This window comes from Typopeltis vanoorti, chromosome 4 (genome assembly GCF_054136105.1).
Source record: "Typopeltis vanoorti isolate ZY-2024b chromosome 4, IOZ_Tvanoo_1.0, whole genome shotgun sequence".
NCBI lineage: Eukaryota > Metazoa > Arthropoda > Arachnida > Uropygi > Thelyphonidae > Typopeltis > Typopeltis vanoorti.
This window is the reverse complement of record NC_143552.1, coordinates 107,243,042-107,265,338: the sequence shown is the minus strand read 5'-3', so window position 1 is coordinate 107,265,338 and position 22,297 is coordinate 107,243,042. Positions and strand designations below refer to the sequence as shown.

The 22,297-nt window shown below is 33.3% G+C and overlaps 1 protein-coding gene across 1 annotated transcript; it reads left to right on the top strand.

Moving 5' to 3' along the window:
* Nucleotides 1-228: 228 nt before the first annotated feature.
* LOC150107583 (fatty acid desaturase 6-like) lies at nucleotides 229-21,306 on the top strand. The gene is made up of 2 exons (XM_090391959.1): nucleotides 229-313; nucleotides 15,746-21,306. The coding sequence occupies exon 2, from the start codon at nucleotides 15,751-15,753 to the stop codon at nucleotides 16,825-16,827; it is 1,077 nt and encodes a 358-aa protein (XP_090248085.1). The 5' UTR covers nucleotides 229-313; nucleotides 15,746-15,750; the 3' UTR covers nucleotides 16,828-21,306.
* The last annotated feature ends 991 nt before the right edge of the window (nucleotides 21,307-22,297 follow it).

Here is a 22,297-nt window from a genome sequence, read left to right as displayed (position 1 = left end):
ATTCTCTTCTGTAAGATGTAATCTTACTGATTCAAAAAATCAGTAAGATTGACTGTGTGCGTTACATAGATAAAGTGCATTTCCTAGTGATAATTCTGTTAAGAATTTCTCTTTCTTCTTCATAGATGGCATTACTTTCTTTCACTTTTTCGTAAAATAGTATCAAAGTACATGTACTTGAAATGAGAAATTATTATTATTTTTGTTGAGTGACGTTCTGTCAGGAGAAAGCGATCTTATGTGCGTGCACGTGTGTGATTCTTTATACTGCAGTGGAGGAACAGTGGCGCATTGTGGCATAGCGGTTTAAAAGGTAAGCTGTTTATTCAGTCAGTGATGAAGTGTATTTGCATGTGCTTATCTTTTCAGTTGAATTCGATGTTTTCATGCGATATTTCTTTCTCAAATGTCTTTGTACACGCTGTTATTAAAAATACAGCATTGATTGAAAACTGCAAATATAATCAGTACTGCAATTTAACTGTTCTTCATGTCTGCATACTTATAATTAAAAATGTATATATCTGTTTCGATTAATAGACAAATTGTATTAATAAATATAATTTTAATAGTTATTATATTATTAAAAAAGCGTTTTCAGGAACTGCCTGTATCTAAATATATGTATATAACGAAAACTTTTCTGATATATATCCCGTAATAATATTAATAATAATAAGAAGAACAGCTGTGTTATTCGCGAGAAAAAAAAAAGCGATGCAGTTAATTTTCACTGTTATCGTTCTGACAACTAAGGAAAATCGCCTGCAACAAAAAACAACAGTAAATTAATAAAATAAGAGAAGAAACTTAAAACGAAGAGAAGTAATACTTTTTTGAAAATTCATAATAAATATGAAAACTAATGTAATTTCATATTCCTTTGTGTATATTGAAAAATGTTTTTCTTAAATTAGATGGAAAGGTAGACGTAGCAACCCTTAAAAATCCCAAAATTATACAGGGTGGGCCAAAAGTCACGAAGGGGTCTGAAATTTTAATAACTTTTTTAATTATTATTATTTTTTATTTTATTTTTGAGATTTGATTTTTCATACCTAGTGTAAATTTATTTTCTATATATACTCTACATGATGCTATGGTATTGTAAATTTAAAATAAAAAATAAAGGAGTTATTGAATATTGAAACTCTTCGTGACTTTTGGCCCACCATGTATTAATATACTCGTACAATAGAGGCTTTGTAGCTTAGTCGGTATAGACGAGACCCTTTGATCGGAAAAACTTGGGTTCGATTCCCGTCTATGATGTGAGGAACCTTTCGACTAAAGGTGAGTTAGCCGGACTCATACTGAGGTAGAGGTTTTTTTTTTTTTTTTTTCATCCAGAAACTCGGGTTTTTCGTCACTCGGAACAGGCAAACCGGTTCCCGGACACACACACACACACACACGGATCTACAGTCAAAAAATATAGCCCTCCCTCATCAGGAGGGCTAATCCTCCCCTCCCCAAAGGGACGGGGGAGAAAGGGCAGAACCCAATACGAATATTATTATTATTATTATTATTATTATTATTATTATTATTATCATCCTCGTACATGTAGAACATTTAGGACAAAAATAGCAATATTTTAGAAAAAAAGTGTAGATATGATAGGAGAAGAAGCGGTAGATTGGTCGAGCCAAAATTCCCGTACACACCTTGTTCACCTATTCGATGAACCCCCACCCTTCTTCCCCCTCCACTATTAAACCATGAAAAATATCTTATAAATATTAAAAGATCGCAGGCACTTTCCTTGCTATGCAAGAATATTTAGAATCCGGCTGATTAAATATATTCTCTTCCATGTCATATTCTCCGCGCACATATTTCTTTCTCTTTTAGCTCACAGTAATCATGAAAGCCATTTTTTCCTTCAAAAATTAAATTTATTTACTTACTCAGTATGCGAATCTCTGATCCGTTAATATTCATAGCACATTAATATAAACGGATCACAGATTCTGGATTCCTTAGCCAATCTTGGGTTGGCTAAGGGAAATCTTGATCCGCTAAAAAAAATCTGGAAATCCTGATCCGTAGACAAAACATGAAATTTTTTCGAGCCTGCGATAAGCAAGATGATGGTCTCACACAAAGTGATAAAATTCATCTGCCACCTAAACATTCACAAAATGTTCATACCCACAACCGGATTTGAACCCATGTTATTGAAAAGTGCATGCATTAACAAACTCGGCCAACTAGGCCACTTTGTGGCCTAGATGAAAATCCGGAGTTTCTGGTAGAACTTTCCCCAACCTCCGTGTGAGACTGGTTAACTCACCATTTGATTGAAATTGATAATAGAGGAATTCGAATCTGGGTCTTTCCAACTAAAGGGCTCTTTATCCACTGAGCTACGGAGGCTCGAGTCCAGTACTATTCTTGCATTATTTTGTTTATCTAGTTTAATGAACCGAGCTGCAGTTTATAAAATGGAAGAGGCATTTTGCATTTAATCTAATATCATTGAAATAACTGAGACTTAGTATCATCCTGGTATCTTTAACGAGTAACTGAAGTTTGGCAATAAGTAGGACTGAAACAGGAAAGACAGAATGAAGGCAAGTAGAACGTGAACAGGAAGTGAAGAATGGATGAGGCGTGTGTGTGTGTGTGTGTGTGTGTGTGTGTGTGTGTGTGTGTGTGTGTGTGTGTGTGTGTGTGTGTGTGTGTGTGTGTGTGTGTGTGTGTGTGTGTAAGGGGGGGGAGATGCTTCCAAATGAGAAGCATATGAGCAGAGGCAATTAAGAGGTTCTCCTGAATTTTAACGTTTCATCGCTGATTACGTTAAAAATAACGTTATCAGCGATGAAACCTATTAATGGTAAGATGACTTGAAGAATAACTTGCAACTAGAAATAAACTACGATGGATTCCTTAAATCGAACCTATCTTTATCTGAAAATTGCAAAAGCAATAAAACTGAAGTTTAGGATGCATACTGTTTTCAGGGTTTCCCTCTCCTGTACAATAAATCTGACTTTTTTTTTTTTTTGTAATAACATGAATGTGCAGGTTAGCTAGACAGCTTTTTAGAGGGCACGGTAAAGTCTTTATTTTTTTTTCTTTTCTTATATTAGTTTAAAAGAAAGCAGAAGAATGATATACGTTCCTTCAAGCGTTGTGAAATTTAATTATTTTTAATTTATATATATATATATATATATATATTGGGAAAGTATATTTTTGTATGCTTGTGTGATAAACAATCACAAACATCCATGTCCAAGCTGATATTCGAATCCACAGCCTTAGGACCACAGAGTAGATACGCTATACTACGCTATATATATATAGCGTAGTATAGCGATATATATATATATAGCGTATAGTGTATAGCGTATCTACTCTGTGGTCCAAAGGCTGTGGATTCGAATATCAGCTTGGACATGGATGTTTGTGATTGTTTATCACACAAGCATACAAAAATATACTCTCCCAAAATGAGAGAAGTAGACCCAATCCTTCCGCAATAGGGAGAAGCCTTTATCCGGCCGTGAGATTCTTCAAGCTGAACATCATCATCATCATATATTAGTGAAACAACGTCCGCGCGGTTAGCTTAGTGGCTGTGCGCTTCGCAGCCATATGCCTGGGGAAGGAGTGTCCTAAGTTCGATTCTCGTCGCAGACGTGAGGAGCTTAAGGATCTTTCTCAGCCATAGCCTAGTTAGCCGGTCTTGGGCGTGGACAGCAGAGTTTTTCCCCAGTTTATCTGGGGTTTTTCATCCTGCAAACAGACAAACCGGCCCCGTGAACACATACGGATCTACAGCCATAACTACTCTCCCCCCCCCATGAGGGGCTCAACTCGCCCCAATAGGGAATGGGAGAAAAAAGGGAGGAAGCTCCATACGAATAAATAAATAAAGTGAAACACCCATCTCCAGGTTATAACGTGACTAAAGAGGAAGGTGTAGAAAAAATAATATTAAATCCTCTATTATTCCCAAAGAGAGTCAGCGGGGCTCTTCAACTAACTTGTTGAAAACAGGCAGCTAGTCTCTACACTTCAGTAATAGATGAGCTCAAGACTATTACGAATCAAAGCTTTCTTTTGAGCCTAAATCCTAATAGGTACATATTATGTCTGAAATGTGTGTGAGTAATTTACAGTCGATTTTTTTTAGCTGCCGGCCTGAAATTACCAGTTTTAGGTGAAAAACTACTTGTGCCCAAAGATCGACTGAATCTGGAACTTGTGAAGAAAGGTATAAAAAAAAACGGTTCCTCTAATTGGTGAGCAGAATCGAACCTGTAATAGTTCTCAATCTTTTTCTTCAGATGGTCTAGCGCTATGAAAGCAAACACCATTTTTACTGCGCTACAGGTAGAATTATCTTAATATTTTATCCGCATATTTGAATGCAGTTCCCTGCAGATATTTACTATTTTATTTGGGAGTTGTATACTTACAGAGTCAGTTGTACATAGAAAGAAAGTCGATAATTACTGGTTTTGAGGTTGAATGCAAGGCTAAAATAATACCAATAGTTGTGCTCCTCCCCCAACACGAGAAACTCATCTAAAGTTTAACTTTAATTAGGTAGATGATTCAAAAATAATTAGTTGGTTTTAAGAATTCTTATCATATTAATATAATTTACTTCCTTTTTTAAACTAATAGCATAAATAAAAGCAAAATTGTGTAGCACTTTTTTTATATTCCCAAAAGAGTAGGTAGCATTCTCTAATGTTTGGAAATTGCTAGGATATCGATCTCCACCCTTCGCTATCTCCAAGAGCTAAGTATTCCTGCAAGCGTGCTAGACAAGATGATTAAGATGAAGAAAATACGGAAAAAACTTGCCATCTGGCGGTTTCCTATTTCCTATTTCTTATTTTCCGGTTACAGGTTAGGAAACCGCCAGATGTTTCGCCAGATGGAAACCGCCAGATATAAGCACTTAAAATCTGGGTGTTTAAGTGCTTATATGCACATTCATTAAGTGCTTCTATCAAAGAGAAGAGGAAAAAAATAATAGTTATACTAATTGTCCTATACATAGGATTAGTTTTAAGTGATGTCACTTTTTTGTGGCATTCATTCCTCCATCGCCTCTCACAAAATGCCACATTGCTTCAGACGATCCCTTTTGAATATCTCGTCAAAAATAATAAATAAAATAAAATAAAAATAAAAATTAGTTAATTTAGTTTAATTAAAAGGCTATGTAAATATATATAGTTTTTGTTTTCCTTCAAAATAAATAGATAGACCTTAATAATTGCATATAATAAAAGCCATGTTATTTTTTGAAGGGGGGGGTGATATAAGATAGGACTACAATTTGGCATATTTAGAGTACACAAGGCTCTTCTCATCTTACTGAATGACAAACAGATCAGAGTTTCAGACATCTTGTTTTTAATGACAGTATATTACATTCCCCTTTTTATTAGACATACGTTTTAGTGCACAGTCATTTTAGGTAGGATTCATGATCAGCGAGAGAAGGTCATTTATCTACAGGAGAAAGAAAGTAGGTGAAAAAGCAGATCCCTGAGGTACTCCAGTACTGATGGGAAAATCTGAGGAGAGGAAGATATTTACCATAATATAATTTTTAAAAACATTATTTTTATTTTGCCTCCCACCCACGGAAGGTTATTTATAGTACATTTTGTACCGTGAGTGGACTAATTTTTTTATATTTTTATCAATTATATATATATATATATATATATATATATATATATATATATATATATATATATATATATATATATATATATATATATATATATAATTGATATCAATTTTTATCAATTATATATATATATATATATATATATATATATATATATATATATATATATATATATATATATATATATATATATATAATTGATAAAAATACTCCGGAAACTAAATTACATACTCCGGAAACTCTAGAAACTAAACATGAAACTTTTTCAAGCCAATTCAGTCCTCCAATAAGCGGGATGGTGGTCTCACACCGGGCGATGAAATTCATCTTCCACCTAAAGACAATCTGAAACATCCGTGTTCGGATTCGAACCCATAGACTGTTGGTTGGAGAGTAGGTACGGTAATCACCAACCAGGCCGGCAAATTATTGACCCAATTGCGAAGGGCAGAAAGTAGACTAAAGTGGTACGGCAGTTTGATGGGCAGGCATCTATGCTCATTGGATGTCCTGGAAATCTCACGAGTGGCCACATGATTTGGTTCTAACTTTTCCATGGCTTCCGTCCAAATGTAGGTATAGTCACTACATAAAAATCATTTAAACGTAATTAGGTGGTGATGGTTAGAAGGTTGTGAATTGAGTATGGTAGAATTCATATTATTGGTCATTAATGTACCGATGGACTTCCATGTGGTGAAGTTAGCCATTGATGGCTTCCATGATTTTTGGAAAAAAATGAGGTGATCAGTGAGACTTTTATCAGCGTTTTTTTTTTTTCTTTTCGAATGGATTGAATCGGAAGAGTACGAAAGATAGAAAAGACTATATAGGACAGTGTTAATTCTGGAGCGCATTTGAAGACACACACACACACCATCAGGCCCAGAAAACTTGTTGATGTCCGAAGTGTTCAAAATTCTAATTAAGGCATGGAGCGAGGTTTTCTTGGTATCGTTGTCAGTAATTTGCCGTGGAATTTTATATAAGCAAGAGTTGGAAGAAAAAACGATGCCAGGAAGTCCATTTTATCTTTGGATAATATGAGAGACGGGAAGAATGAAGGACAGAAGTTGCACGCAGTGGCCTTGAAAAGAAAACCGAAAGGGTGACTATTGTTTGCGAAGGAGGCACGTTTACTGCATTTAGTCCTTTCAGAATCAGATTTCCGTCTTTTTATTTTTATTTATTTTCATCTGTTTCGAGCTAATTGTGCAGGTTGAGTGCGATACTGGAGTTTTGGTCTCGAGCCATTTATAATATATTCACATTTTTTTCTTAACCCTTGGCACACTTTTTTTTTTTTTTTTGAAATTTCGTGCCATATGTGACACGGGATATCATATTTGATGAATGCATATATACTCCTTGTGATGGAAACAGGATGAATCATGTCAACTGGACATCAAGTGTTGAACCATTAGCTGAGAGAGTTTGTTAGGAATAACAGGTAGGAATCTGAATTGAGTGTAAGTGGTGGTACACGTTGTTTATGAACAGTACACATTAAAGCCACGAGTATATGAAATTAATATGGAAACGATTTTTGAATAAACTAGGCAATTTTCAGGTTGAATTTTTGTTGTCTTTTTTTGTTTTTGATGTACTTTTTTGCGAGTTTTTTTTTTTGTTATCTGGGAATAACTGTTTCTTAATGTTGTCTTATATGATTAAAATAGAGGAGAATAAAATAAATAGTAGGGAATATCATGGGATCTGAAAAATTCGAGAACATATCCGCACAGAAAGAACCCACTCTCCTGTCTCCATGCATAGCCTTGAAAGAGTCTCCTGCATACTACGGTACCAGGCTCCAGGCGCGATCTAGCAAAATAAGTGGCAGCAGGATTAGTCATTACTTGGTTAGGCAGCGTAATGATTCATTACCATCAGGTTTACACACGTACCGACAATTGAATTAGATACTTTTATTTAATACCTTGTTGGGCTTCCTTTAGCCCGAATTACAGCACATATGCAGTTTGGTATAGATTTCACAAAGTGTTGGATTGCATCTACATCTACAACATACCAGGCGTTTACCAGACAGTCCTTTAAATGGCTCAGATTTGACGGAACAGAACTTTGCTCCCGGATCTGTTTATCTAACAAGTCCAATACATTCTCAATGGGTTCAGATCCAGGCTTTTTGGTGTCCAGACAAGATGGTAAAAGTGGCTGTCATGCTCACTGAGCTACTGCTGAACAATTCTTGCTCGATGGACAGTAGCATTGTCGTCCATGAAACAACTAATCACCTCTTGGATAAAAAGTCACCATTGCAGGATGGACTTGGTCGGCAACAATGTTCGGATATACCTTAGACTCAGAGGACTCCAAACCTTCCAGCAATATCAGGGGACATGTTCCGTACCAACAGAACTAGCTCCACAACATGATACCACTTCCAGAACTTTGAGTTGTGTTTACAAGGCAAGCTGAGTTTATTCCTTCATGGAGCTCCGCTGAATTCTCTGCCTATCGTCGGCACCACTCTCGATGAACTTTCTGGTTCTTTGCAGAAATCAGTGGTTTCCACATAGGCATGCCACTGCCAATACCCGATCCTTTTCAATTCGCTGCGCATAGTTCGGGGAGATATGGGTCGGGAACAGCCTTTATTAAATGGTTCGGCCAATTGCTGCATACAGGAAGTTCGTCCGTACAAGCCTTCTCAGACAACGGCGATCTCGTTCCTGACAGACTGTCTCAGGATCACAGTTACGTCTGTTAACTAACAATGGAGGGTTATTTTTACACTGATTAAACACCCGGGATATCCTACCTTTTGTGAAACCAGTCAGCTCTGCTGTTTTCCAAATCGTGGTTCTAGCCAAACGGACATCCACAATAAGCCCTTTATCGAACTCAGAAAAATCCTTTGTTTTTCCTATTATGATCAAGACTATTGACGATTACCGAATAGCAGCATTCTCAAATAGTTGCCTAGAATACATGGTGACGCACGTGACCAAGTATTTTGCATTTACGTTACCTAAGCGACCTTTTAAGGACATCCACGTAAAGGTTTGTAACTCAGTGGTGGCCGGTATGTATATTATACAGAGATAAAACAATTAAAAACGAAATTCACCATCATTTTGTCAGTTCACGGTTATATATTATTTCAGTTCTATATTATTTCATTACTGCATTATTCATTGCTGTAAATATCTTCGGCTTCATACGTATTATGCCGAAAGCGTCAACAAATATGCAGAGATGAACTGTTGTCAAATCGCATGATTAAAACACTTCTAATTTTGTTATGAAACATGCTTATCTTCAGGAATTTGATTGCCCAAAGTAGACATACTTAACATACTAATGCCTAAATGATACACTTATATAAATAAACATACCAGAAAACCTGTTAGCAATAAAAGTACTCTTGTGCATTTTTATTTATTTATTTATTTATTTTTTTTTTTTTTTGCGCTATACCTTAAATTTCTATTGCATGTTGCAAGTTTGTGATAAAATGTATTAATTAGGATATGAAATTAGTTACTACCATAATTATCAAATAATTATTTGTAATAATTACAAATTATTACAAATAAAGTCGGCAGATGTGTTTTTTGAATGCGCACATGCCTGCAGAACCTTTGTTGCTGTCATAATTTTAACATTCTTTCCAATCTGGAGAGCATATCGTGGAGAGTATATCGAGGCAACAACAAGAGCAGCAGTAATCGGAGTTTCATTCTCGTCACGACGGAAGGAATCTTTATATGAATTTTTCAATTGAAGATGAGTTTGTCGATCTCATACCGAAGGAGTAGTTTTTTTTTTTTTTTACCCTGTAAACTCGCGTGTTTCATACCATATACAAGCAAATCAGCCAGAGAGAGAGAGAGAGAGAGAGAGAGAGAGAGAGAGAGAGAAGAGAGCAGACAAAAATACTATTAGCGGGCAGTAGCGGCATGGTATTTAATGGCAATTTACGTAGTGTGTTAGTTGCAGGTAGATGACGTACAGCGAATGGTGAATTATGTAATTATGTGGGGATATAGTGTGTCCATCTATGATAAATCCTTGGAGATGTCACGTAATAATAATAATAATAATAACCAGCCTTAAAATGGTGATCTGAACTTTGAACATGAAGATTAAATTTACTATGGAATCTAGTCCACCGACATTAACATGAACTTTTCAAGAAGTTTTTTTCTTTTAACTAGTACTTTAAATATGGTTTTAATTGTTGTAAATGTACCTTCGAAAAATGTCTTCAGTGTAAAAGATCAATTTAAATAGGACAGTCTATAGTGGTAATAAATGTAGCTGTAAAACTGGAACTGTTCCAATACTTTACAAGGCTATAAAGAGAGACTGAGTCAAAGACTTTCAAAAAATCAATTAACTTGGTGGTCAATTAAATCGCAATGCAGTGTTATATTAAAACCGATTTTCTTAAATTTGACATATTAATTAGGAGAAAAATAGTTACCAGCACTGTGCAAAATTTTACAGAACAACTAACACGATCGATAAATCCAAGTTCAAAATAAATTTAATTATTTTGTTTATTTTACTTTTATTTATTTATTTAAATTTTATAGAAATTTCGCAGTAATTATGGTGATACAAAAATCATGAATTTATGAACTTATTTTAATGATACACACATAAACATTACAAGAAAATGTTCAGTTAGATATACTGCATAATAAGCAGTATCATATTCTTCTCCTTTCATTTGATTTTCGCTTATTTTCAGTATTGTAGCTTTTGTAAAATTGCAGCAGAGAGTCTACATGGTTACATATTGCACAGAAGGAGAAATAAAAAAAAAACTCTCTTTACTAACATATAATTTAGATTCGTTTGTTATTGTAGAAGGAAGACGAATTCGACGTCAAGTTTCCATGGCAAAACTTGCACACTATAATCAGCCACTGTCGTCGGTAAGGTATCGTCAACAAATGGCCTTTCTTATTTAGTTGTTTCCTACTGGTAATTTTCTAATGCAAGTAAATTAAGTAATTAATTGCATAGTTTGTATTATTGGGTAATGGCTCGTGAATTTAATGTACCAAAGACATGCCCTTTCAGTGTGAGGATTATTTAAAATTAGCGCAATGTGCTAGTTTTATTTTAAATAATGAATTTTTTAGTCAAGAGAGAGAGAGGATTTGTGTGAGAGATGAATAATATGAAGGGTGAAGAGAATAATATCACGAGAAGGAATGTTTTAAATTATTATTATCATTATTAGTTGTTTTGGTATGATCAATCAGAAATATAAACGCAGTTAAGCAGATACTTCGTGATGTCGATACTGAATCAAAATCACGAAACCATCCTCAGATAAGCTTTTAGAATGTCAGTAAAACATTAGCAGAACAAAAGGGAAAAAAGCGCAATGCAACAGTGGAAAAGAAACATATCTATCCATCAGTCTATCTATTTATGTGTATTATATTTATTTAAAAGATATTCAGCAATTTTGTACTGAACCTTAACAGTATTATTATTATTATTATTCGTGTTCAACTTTCTTTGTTTATTACTCTTATTACGCGACACCTGCAATGAGTCCAAGGACTCATCTTAGGAGGGCATACTACTCCACTAACATAATTCATCTTCCTTACTTAATCCCTCAATTACACACACAATGACGCTCTATCAGCAACACAACGCCATCTGCCGCCTACCACAATTTATAGTATTTTTATTTTTTATCTTTAAGATTCTCAGTGTAATTACCTTAAGATACATTGATTAAGTTTTCTAATTACTAATTCATGAAATAAATAATCTTTTTATATAATAAAATAATAAATAGCCATTTTATTGGGACAGGTGTAGAACAACCGAAACAAAATGAGAATATAACAAGGAGTTGCTTTCTTTATTTGGAACACACTATCGTTTATTTAGGCTAGCCAGTAACCTCTGCCATGGAGTGTTAGAAATATTGCACAGTCTTGCAGTGCTGATGAAACGGGACTATTTTATCGTGCCACACCGGATGGTTCCCTGTGTCATAAACACAGTATACTGTTTGGTTCAAAGAAAGCAATGAATTCTATAATAGTGTTATTCTGTTTATTAGTTGTTTTGGTATTCCTGACGTACAATATGTACGTCAGGAACTGGCAAACGAAAGCTGTTAGTTTTTGAGATAAGGACGAGGCCTCGATTCTTTAAAGGGATTAGAATGGAGAATTTACCAGTTCGGTACCATGCCAACAAAAATGCATGGATGACATATGATTTTTAAGAATTGGCTTATAAGTTGGGACATGGAATTACAACGGAAATCATGAAAAATTTACTGATTCTTGACAGTTGCTTGCTAAAGTGGTTGGCGCAAAGTTGATCTCTTTTACAAACAACACAGTTTATGACTAATAGATGGCTAGGGATAGGCAACAAGATCATTCAAAACTGTTTTACTCACTGTGGTTTTAAGCATTCCATCATGGATATGGTTGATGGTGAAAATGACACATTAGACGTGAACCACATCAGAAACTATGAAAAATTAGCATCCTTTGACAATAGTCTTTAAAACTATAGTGAAAAGGAATATTTTAATGGCAAAATTGTGGAGTTAATTGCAGCAAAGCAGCCGAGAGCATTAAAAGAGTAAGAACGCAATGAGGACGACATTCCCGAGCTTGAACGAGTGACTGGCCAGAACGATAGGACATTTATTGCTGGATTACGACTCTGTTTCATGCAGGAAGGCAATGAAGGCAGTGCTATCTATGCACTGGATACCTGAGCTGATTTGTTCAATTGCAATAAATAAAAAAATAAAATAAAAAAAAAACGTTGGATCAATTCCTAGAACCTCATTAACTGCTGCTAAGAACTGTAGACGTGTTTTACACAGGATTATTTATTATATATGCATATTATTTTACATACGATTGTTAAGGAAGATTAACAATGACGTCACAAGTTCACACTTGGTGAGACTTCATTTACAAAGGATAACAATCGTTTTAAGTATAAAAATTATAAATTTACAGTTTTTTTTTCTTCCCAAGCATTTTTATCAAAGAAATAAAAATAAATAAACATCCCGCTTATAATTATCCTCCTCTCTTTTGTCGTGACGAGAAAATTAAATTCCAAAGAGAAGCATTTGGCGTGCCATTTTGCGAAAATCTGTGCATTCTCTTAATTATGAGTATGTATGCTCATAAAACTACATCTGTGCAGTCTGTTTTGATCACAGAGCAAAACGAATAATAATAATAATGATAAAGTTTTATATCGATAAGCTATATATGCAGAAATTAAATTTTAAAAACATCTCCAAGCCATTGGTTTCCTTCATTGTCATTCCTTATTATTATTCTTATTATTTTAAATATTAAACATAAATAGTTATATTGCACTATTAAGCTTGACACGCAAGTTCAAAGGCAAAAAGTACTTGGTGCTTGAATTCATTGATACTACTTTAAGTAAGAGCGATTTAAACAGTATCCATTTCAACAACAAAGAATATTCGACCAAAGCACAGTAATATATCGCCAGCTGAATTAGCTTAGTAGATATCGTGCTCGTCTTCCCACAAGCAAGCTGTGCATTCGGATCATACTGCTGCACAGAACGATTGTAAGTTTTTAGGTAGTAGACAAGTTTCATCGCCTCGTGAGATATCATCACCATCCTATTTCTTTTTTCTTTCTTTATTATTATTATATTATTACTTATTACTTTCCAAAATTAAATTATATAAAGTAGCTAAAAGTTAAATAATCACCGGATTATTAAAAATCGGAACAACCGAAGTTGTGACTTACAATCCAATATTGGCTTGCCCACTGACTAAGGGCATAATACGTTTCTTTTTCTTAAAAGTAATGCTTATTTTAATTAAAATTAATTTTAATTAATTGTGAACTTTAATAGTTGTCTTATCAATATTGTTCCTGAATTTAAATTCCCCATCATCTAAATTCCCTATTAAATTCCTCGATATGCCTAAATGGTACAGTATATTCATCAATCCTTTCCAGTTCTCTCAAGTGCATCCATCTAGTACTACCTTCTGACCAAAAAATTTAATTTAATTTCAAAATTTAATCCCCACTGACCTGCCATTTTCCCATTTTTCTTTAAAATTCATTCTCTAAAGAATTGAGGTAATCCGAACAAGTTACTGTGCCATCCAACTTCACATCATCAGAAGAGAGAAAATTTAATATCTGAACGTAAGTCATTAATGAATATACTAAGCAAGCGGAGCCCTAAAAGAACCTGTAGTAAGTACTTTGCTTATAACCAGCTAGCTCTTAGAACACTTGCCTCTGAACACTACGTCGTCTACCCCTGTCAGATATATTTCCTATTAGTTTACTATGTAATTATCAATTTAAATTAAACGCATCATAATCAGCAAGTTCAGGTGTAAGAAATACTAAGAAAAGTTTTGCTGATTTTCAACTAAATCACATGGTCATTACTTTGTTCTATTTCCCTCGTGATCTCTTCATGAAAAAGGAAACTAAAGTTGTGCGCGCGCGCACACACACACACACACACACACACACACACACACACACACACACACACACACACACACACACACACACACACACACACACACACACACACACACACACACACACACACACAGAGTCTGAACATCATTCTTAGCTAACTTTTTCATTACTTTATCTATAAGATAAAGTAATGGAAAAATATACTAAGACAAACTGATATCTAATTCTTAACTTTCTGCAAAGAACTTCACTTATGAATTGGAATAATCCTTGCAAACTCCCAGAGCAGAAGGGAACTGACTAATCCCAATTTCAGCGACTGACTGAAAATGATTCAACGTGTTCTGATCAACCTAACATATACCTCCTCACTATTTAGTGAGATATGTTATTCTTTCCCTCGATTTTACCAATTATCAAATGAATGGAAGATATTTAAACTAACATCAACTAACCAAAATTTCAAGAGGCATTCGTAAAATACTTATTAAATTCTTCCTCAGCTCCAGCCAGATCACTCGCAATGATTTCTGTGAAACTGTTTTGAGCTAATCTTAGCACTTCTTAGCTGTAATCGAGTTTGACTTTACAATCTTTAATCAATGCTAGTTGTTCGCTTATACTGTATCTATGACACTTAATTTGCTGATTTTTTCTTTTATATATTTCCATAGTTTTTCTCCCCTTACGGCGTATTTTTAGGTGGAAGACAATTTTCATCATCTGGTACACGATTACAACACTTCTTACTGGAGGACGTAGCTTGAAAAAGAACCATCTTTGGCCTCTAGAGTAGTGCTTAAGATTGTCTAACCCTCAGCCCATCCATGGTACAAATGTATTAATCTTACAACTTTCATTAATAAGATTCACATAAAAAAAAATAACTTCCTTGAGGGCTGGATTACTTCAGCCAACGGACTTTAGATTTATTATGAAATTTACTTGGAATAAATTTAAATGTTTAAGACCTTCAGTGTTCGTTAATTCTCTTATCATACTCTTAAATTTGACGGAGACACTACCTAATTATAATCGTATATTTACGAGTCGCAATTTATTGTATAGTGATATCAACGCATCATTTCAATACTTTCACTTGAAAGTATTGCACAAATCAGAACTGAAGTATACAGTACTTATTATCCGTCAAATATTTATTCTTTCTTTAGGAAAAGTTATTGATAATTACAATATACTTAGCCAGTATAAGGTAGTTGTCTAATTCTCTCTCTCTCTCTCTCTATCTATATATCTATCTATTTATCTATCTTTTTTTCTCTTCCTCTTTTTCTTCTTTCCTTAAAAACGAAGAAAATAAATAACACATCATAAAAGGTAAAAGTAGCATCCTTCACAGTTAATAAAAGTATCAAGTCTTATGTACTGCATAAGAAAATAAGCACCTTCTATAGCACTTTCTATTCATCAAAGTACATTTATACGGGAAGTAAGCCTAAATGGTTATAACCACTCATACTTTCCTAAATTCACCATTACTGGTATTAAATTTGGAAACTATTGTTATTTCTTTATTTATTTAATTTAATAAAAACTTTTGTTATTATTTATGTTTTTAACTTATGTTTTTTTTTTTTTTTTTCAGCCAATATGAATGAATTACAAAGTCGAAGTCATAAAGGGGATCACGATGCAGAAAATGACACGATGCATCAGAAACCAAAAGAAGAAGAAAAGAAAAACGAAGCCCAATATACCGAACTACAGAAGGTCGTCATGAATATTGTTAGACAGCACAGCTGGTTTGATATGTATGGTCCAGAATGGTTGCTTACGTTAGCCACTCTGTTCCTATATCTTTTAGGTTTTATGGTGCTTAGTCAACCAGGTATATTAGCAACATTAGGAGGCCTTACTCTTCAAGCTTTGTTCCACGCTGTGGTTTCAGTACGAGGAGGACATAGTGCAGTCCACAAAGCAATATGTAGATCGCCATTCTGGAACCGATTTTGGGGTATAATTTTCATGGACATGATTACCAAATTCCCATATCAAGTAACCTTCGAAGCCCATGTGAAGTACCACCATGCATATACAAACGTCATACCGCTCGGCGATTCAAGCACCTGGAGAGTGCCACAGTTATCTGCCACCATTTATATGTTCCTAGCTCCCTTTAGTATGCCTTTTCTGACGCCTGTTGTAGGACTAGCGAATCTTCGAGGCAAATGGGGACGTACATTTTTGTTTGTTGTTATGGCGACCTTTGGTTACATCGTAGAATGGTACTTGTATATAAACTGGTCAGGATTCAGTTTGTATCAAGCAGTTGCATGCTCATTTATCAGTCGTTCTTTGTACAGCATACCGTATTTGCACATCAATATTTTTCAGCATATAGGTTTACAATTTTACACGAAAGAAAATTTCCCCCCTCGGGTACGTCAGATGGCACAGTCGGTACTAAATTTAACTCAATGTCGATCTCTGGACTGGCTTTTCGGTGATAGCGTGGTGTCGTGTCATATCGAACACCACTTGTTCCCTTCGCTCACCAACAGTATGTGCAGAAGAATTCAATCCACAGTAAAACAATATTTACAAACGCATGGTCTTCCGTACCACGAGCGTACCTATTGGAATAGGCTTTTACTTTTTCTTCGAAAATACGATCAGTTAATGGTTGAACCCCCGAATATAATATCATGTATTGGATTGCAGTCTTAAGATAAATGCCCAGTTCTTAGGTTGTTTATGTAAGACAAATATTAAACTATAATTTGATATTCTGGAGGGGAAAATGTCAAATAGCTAAAATTTAAGCATCTAGTCTTAGTTAAGCACACTTAGAAAGTATTGCACAAATCAGAACTGAAGTATACAGTACTTATTATCCGCCAAATATTTATTCTTTCTTTAGGAAAAGTTATTGATAATTACAATATACTTAGTCAGTATAAGGTAGTTATCTAATCCTCTATCTATCTATCTTTTTCTCTTCCTCTTTTTCTCCTTTCCTTAAAAATGAAGAAAATAAATAACACCTGATAAAAGTAGCATCCTTCACATTTAATAAAAGTAGCAACTTTTTAAGAGAAACGGAATAAATCTTATGTACTGCATAAGAAAATAAGCACATTATAGAATGGGTCAGAATTCCAACATATAAGTAAGAAATCAAAATATGTATATAATAGCTAAGTAGTTTCTAAATCAACAAAGTAAAGCAAAGTTGCGTACTAGTTCCGACGGACTCAATATCGTGATAAATATTATGTTGTTCACAATTATCATGTTTTTCAACCCTCTGCTGAGTTCGACAATATTTCTGCTAGATTTTGCGCCCAAAAAAAAAAAAAAAGAAAAGAAAAAAAGCTAGTGACAATAAATATAAATTCTGTGATTTCTCATGTTTATGGTATTTATGAATTTCGCAGTCATGAGTTTGTAAAAATCTATACCAATGTTTTTATTTATTTTTATTTAGGTATGACATGCGTTTAAGTAAACAGTATAGATCAGAAATGGCCATTCTCAGAAACAATTCTCTACATTTATTATTATTTTGATAACTAGGTTTTCCAGATATGAATGCAAGTAGCAACACCATATTCACATATAATAGGAACAGAAATAATATTAAAGGAAATATTAATGGGTTTATGGATGCACCTAATATTATAGGAAATTTAAAATCACTTGACATCTGTTATAAATTTGAAGTTTATCTTTGTCCCGCTAATTATTTATGGAAATAAATAATTAGTTGGTTTTCATCTGGAAGTGGATTTTATTCCTCATGGATATGTTCGTGGGATATCTACTATTCTTAACTTTTATCATTGCATAGGCGCAGTACATGAAGAGCTTTAAACCATTATCCAAACGTATATTTAAATACTGCCTGGTTGGCCAAAGTGAATAACGTGTACCCGGTCACCAGCCTGTGAGTTTGAATTTCATAACCCACATGTTTTAAATTCATTAAAAAAAAGTAAAAAAAAAGAAAATTATCCCATTGACGCACAATTGAACTTAATTCCTGTGATTCATATTTGAATTAGTGAAATTTAAACTTTTATTGAATAAACCAACGAACAATTAATTATTCCACCGTTTTTAGAGGTCATCGGTATTTTTTGTTTCTTTAGAAAATTTTATTTATTTCAAATAAATTATTTGAAAGCTTATCGGAATGAAGGATGCCTTTATAATAAAATAAAAAAAAGTTATCAATTTTTATTTCCGTTGCACCAAGCAATGAAATTGGTAACTTTTTTTTCTTCTTCTTCACTTTGAGATCTATATGAAAATGATTCGTTGAATCGAAGAAAGAATCAAATACACTGTGTACCTGTTAAGGAAGAAAGTATTGCGAAATAAAAATGCAATAGAGGTTTATGAATTCGAAATATGTGTTCGTTATCAAGACAAGCTTTTGATATGTTAATCCTGACATTGAGTACCAATATTTTTAAATTTACTATTTCTAATAAATATGCTTCAATTAGCAGACTAAACTATAACAACATAAGCACCCAGCTTATGCTATTTTATTTTAAAATATAATATTTCGCAATTTCCGTATTTTTATAGTGAAATGATGTTTTTATTTCTGGTCGCCTTACCAAGCCTCCTAGCTTGTTTGTTTATACATCAGGAAAAGGAAGTGACTACCAGGTGTATTGATATAGATAAAGATATCTACCACTGTTAACAACAACAAATAAATAAATAAAAGTAAAATTCATAGAATTGGTAATATGAAAGAAATGTTAATTATACAAAGTAAGGATTAAAAGAAAGCATTGAAATATCATTCTTTGGTAGGAAGGCACAGAAACAGAATTTTGTGTCACATTTTTGAATATGTTGATATCAAACATGCAATATTATGATTAATTTATATGTTGCGATGAGATGTATATAGAAGCTATTATTATTATTATTATTATTATTATTATTATTATTATTATTATTATTATTATTATTATTATTGTTATTGTTATAAGTTGTGAGTATACTAGTTATATCTAAGGAAGTATATTACATAAATAAAGCAAACCTAGCCTGTATTTCCTGGTTATTTATGAAGAAAAAGTCTTTATTTTTTCACCAAAATATAGGCATTATCTGGTGATATACACTTAAAATAAAATGCTAGTATATCAGATAATTGTGATTATTAAGGGGAAAAAAACTGAAGGATTCCAGAACGTTTTTTTTTTTTTTTTTTTTTTAATATTCCGTTCAATATTTATACGTTTCCAGTTTCTTTCAGCCCATTCCAGTTTATTTAATAGCAAAAATATAAATAAATAAATGAATAATAATATTTTTAATTGATAGGTTCTCTGCGGAATTGGATATTAAGAGATTTAAAACCTCACACCCGCTCTTAAACTATATTATAAATGAGCTAAGCATGTGTAATAATTTGTAATACTTGTAAATTCTGTACCATTTTGCAAAACAGTGGGTAGGGGGGGGGGAATAAAGTCGTATTTAGATTATTTTTTCACGAGGTATAATTCAATCTTTTAACCAATATGGCTTCATTTCTTTCAATGACATATATCCTAGACAAGGTTAGATATCAAGAGTAGCTAGTTTATGGTTCAAGTTCCAAAAACGGTTATATGCTAAAATGTTGTAGCAACCTTGGGGAAGGGCACAGTACCTAGAAAATCACCCTTGAATTATTGGCCATTCATTTTGGGTTTCCGTGGATATTACAAATTCTACTTTTTTGACTTTTCCTTTGTCTCTACGGCCTACTCGGGAAACCTGTTTATAGTTATCACTCAAATTTAAATTTGTATTTTTAATTTTTAATATTTAAAAATATTAAAGCAATAGTTTTCACAATCTATATTCTAGTATCTCTCTGAACAACATAAAAGCCTGTATGCGGGATGAGTAACCCGAGTTTCAGTGAATCAAAACCCTGCTACCGTCTAATTTGTGCAGTATATATCATATTCGGTATTTTGTTGGCCTGTTTTACATATTAATGAAGTATATACGTGACGTGAATACGGTAATATAATATTTTTAAGGATGAAAGGTAAAACACGGTTTTCTGTGAATGGAATGTGAAGCGTGATATGCATTTACTTTTTTTTTTTTTTCTAAGCGTGGAAATGTACGTTAAGCAACATCCATCTGCTCTTTTATTTGTTTAAGCTGTGCGCGCCAAACTATTAAAAACTATTATTATCCAATGAAAGCAGAGAAGTATTGACTCAAAGGGTGTTAGGACTAGATTTTTTGCTTGGAGAGTTGTAAATGGGTGGAATGCGTTGCCAGAGGTGGTTGTGAATGCTTCATCTGTGAATGAGTTTAAGGGGAAGTATGACAGGTATTGTGTGAATAACGGTTAGTATGTCAATGTTGGGTCTTCCGCGATGAGTCTTTTGACTCCATGGAGGCACTTAACATAACAACAATAATAATAATAATAAATATCTATAATAGAAACTATACTAAACAAAGAACGTTGCTGAAAAGTTTTGTTGAAAGTAATTTTGTATTTATTTTTTACAGATTGCATTTTTTGAAATTGAATTTTGCCCTTTCTCAGCAACTGTGTATTCCCTACACGTGAATTACGCGCCTATCTCTTTTTGAAAGAAGGAAGGCATAAAGTTTGAAAATAATATTTTTTAAAAAAGCACACGAATTGTATTGCACAGAATACTCTCATTCTTTATCAAGCAAGAGCCTAATTTCAGTTCCAGTTACCTTATTATTACCATATTACCTTAATTTTAAATCAAATTTAATTGTTACTGTTTTATTATTTATATTATTTTATCTTTCTGATATATTTACTTCAGCCTGCTTATTGAGACAGACTGAAATTTATTTATTGTTTTAGAATTTCGAATCTGCGTTTGAATCACTCAAAGTACTTGTATACTTCTAGAATTTATTGGTCATTTTATGCTGGCAAATGTTCATGAATTGGTAGTGTGATTTTTTAAAAAATTAAATGTTATTATTATGTTTACATTCTTACTGAATTCTAGTGTGCTTTGTAAAAATTAATACGCATGCTGTGAAGAATGTATATATATATATATATATATACAATACAATATTTACAAGTGATATAGTGCCTAAGCTTTTTTATTTGCAATCTTGTTTGTTAGTTTGTTTAAATGCACGGAATGTATATTTTTATTAAATAAAGCTGAGTCACTTCGAAAACCTTGTTGATCAGTTTCATTATTATTCGAAAACAAAATGGAGGAGTAATTTCTTTTGTCAGAACCACAATAGCTGATAGAGAGAGAGAGAGAATAAAAAGCGACACTAAGTAAAGTATCGCTTAGAGTGAAAGAGAAAATCCTAATTTTTTGGATTTCATAGTATTTTATGCACAACCCGAATAATGGAATGGATTATTTATTTATTTAAAAAATTTGTTTAGATTTAATTAATCAATTCGCAGTGAGGTATTTATTAATAAAACACAACATTTTCCTCTCGGAATAATTTTGCAATTTTTTTTTCTTAATCACTTTGATTTTTCTATGTGTGGTTATTACAATGCACATGCAAAAAGATGAAAGTTAACTATTCTTATATGTATCAACAGCATTATATGAACGTAATTTCGTTTGATTTTTATATTTAATTGATTGCAGTAATTAGTTTAACGTAAAAGAAAGATATGTTCGACACATCCCGTTCTAATGAACTGAAGTGCAAAGCACTTATACTGTTTATTATATACTTAATATACAGAATGCAGATATTTTTGTGAATGCTGAGCAATTCAGTCATTAAATAATTCTGTGCTCTGCTATGATTGGCTATTTATGTCAGGTATTATAAAAGAGTCTAAAACGCGTTACCTCAAAAGCACAGAAATAAGAAGCAAGTAGAATTAAAATAACCTAATGACGATGGATAAGAATGAACTGGCGAATTGGGATTTAGCCAAATTGGATTCTCTCTAGGCTTAAACTAAGAGGAAATTGCATCTCCTTTTTAAACCAGATCTCCCAGTTTTCGCCAGGGAACTAAGAAGAAAGTGAAAACCCAGCTAACGAACAAACTCCAACTCGGCATCAGAGGTATTAACGAAAACGAGAAGAATTAGACACAATGTCGAAACAAGTAAGACAAACACTGTCGAGATTATGCTAAATAATATAAAATGCTATATTCGAACGGTAGTAATCTGGAA

Bases quoted from the DNA above. Each gene is read 5' to 3' on its own strand.
- LOC150107583 (XM_090391959.1), top strand. From the start codon at position 15,751: ATGAATGAATTACAAAGTCGAAGTCATAAAGGGGATCACGATGCAGAA.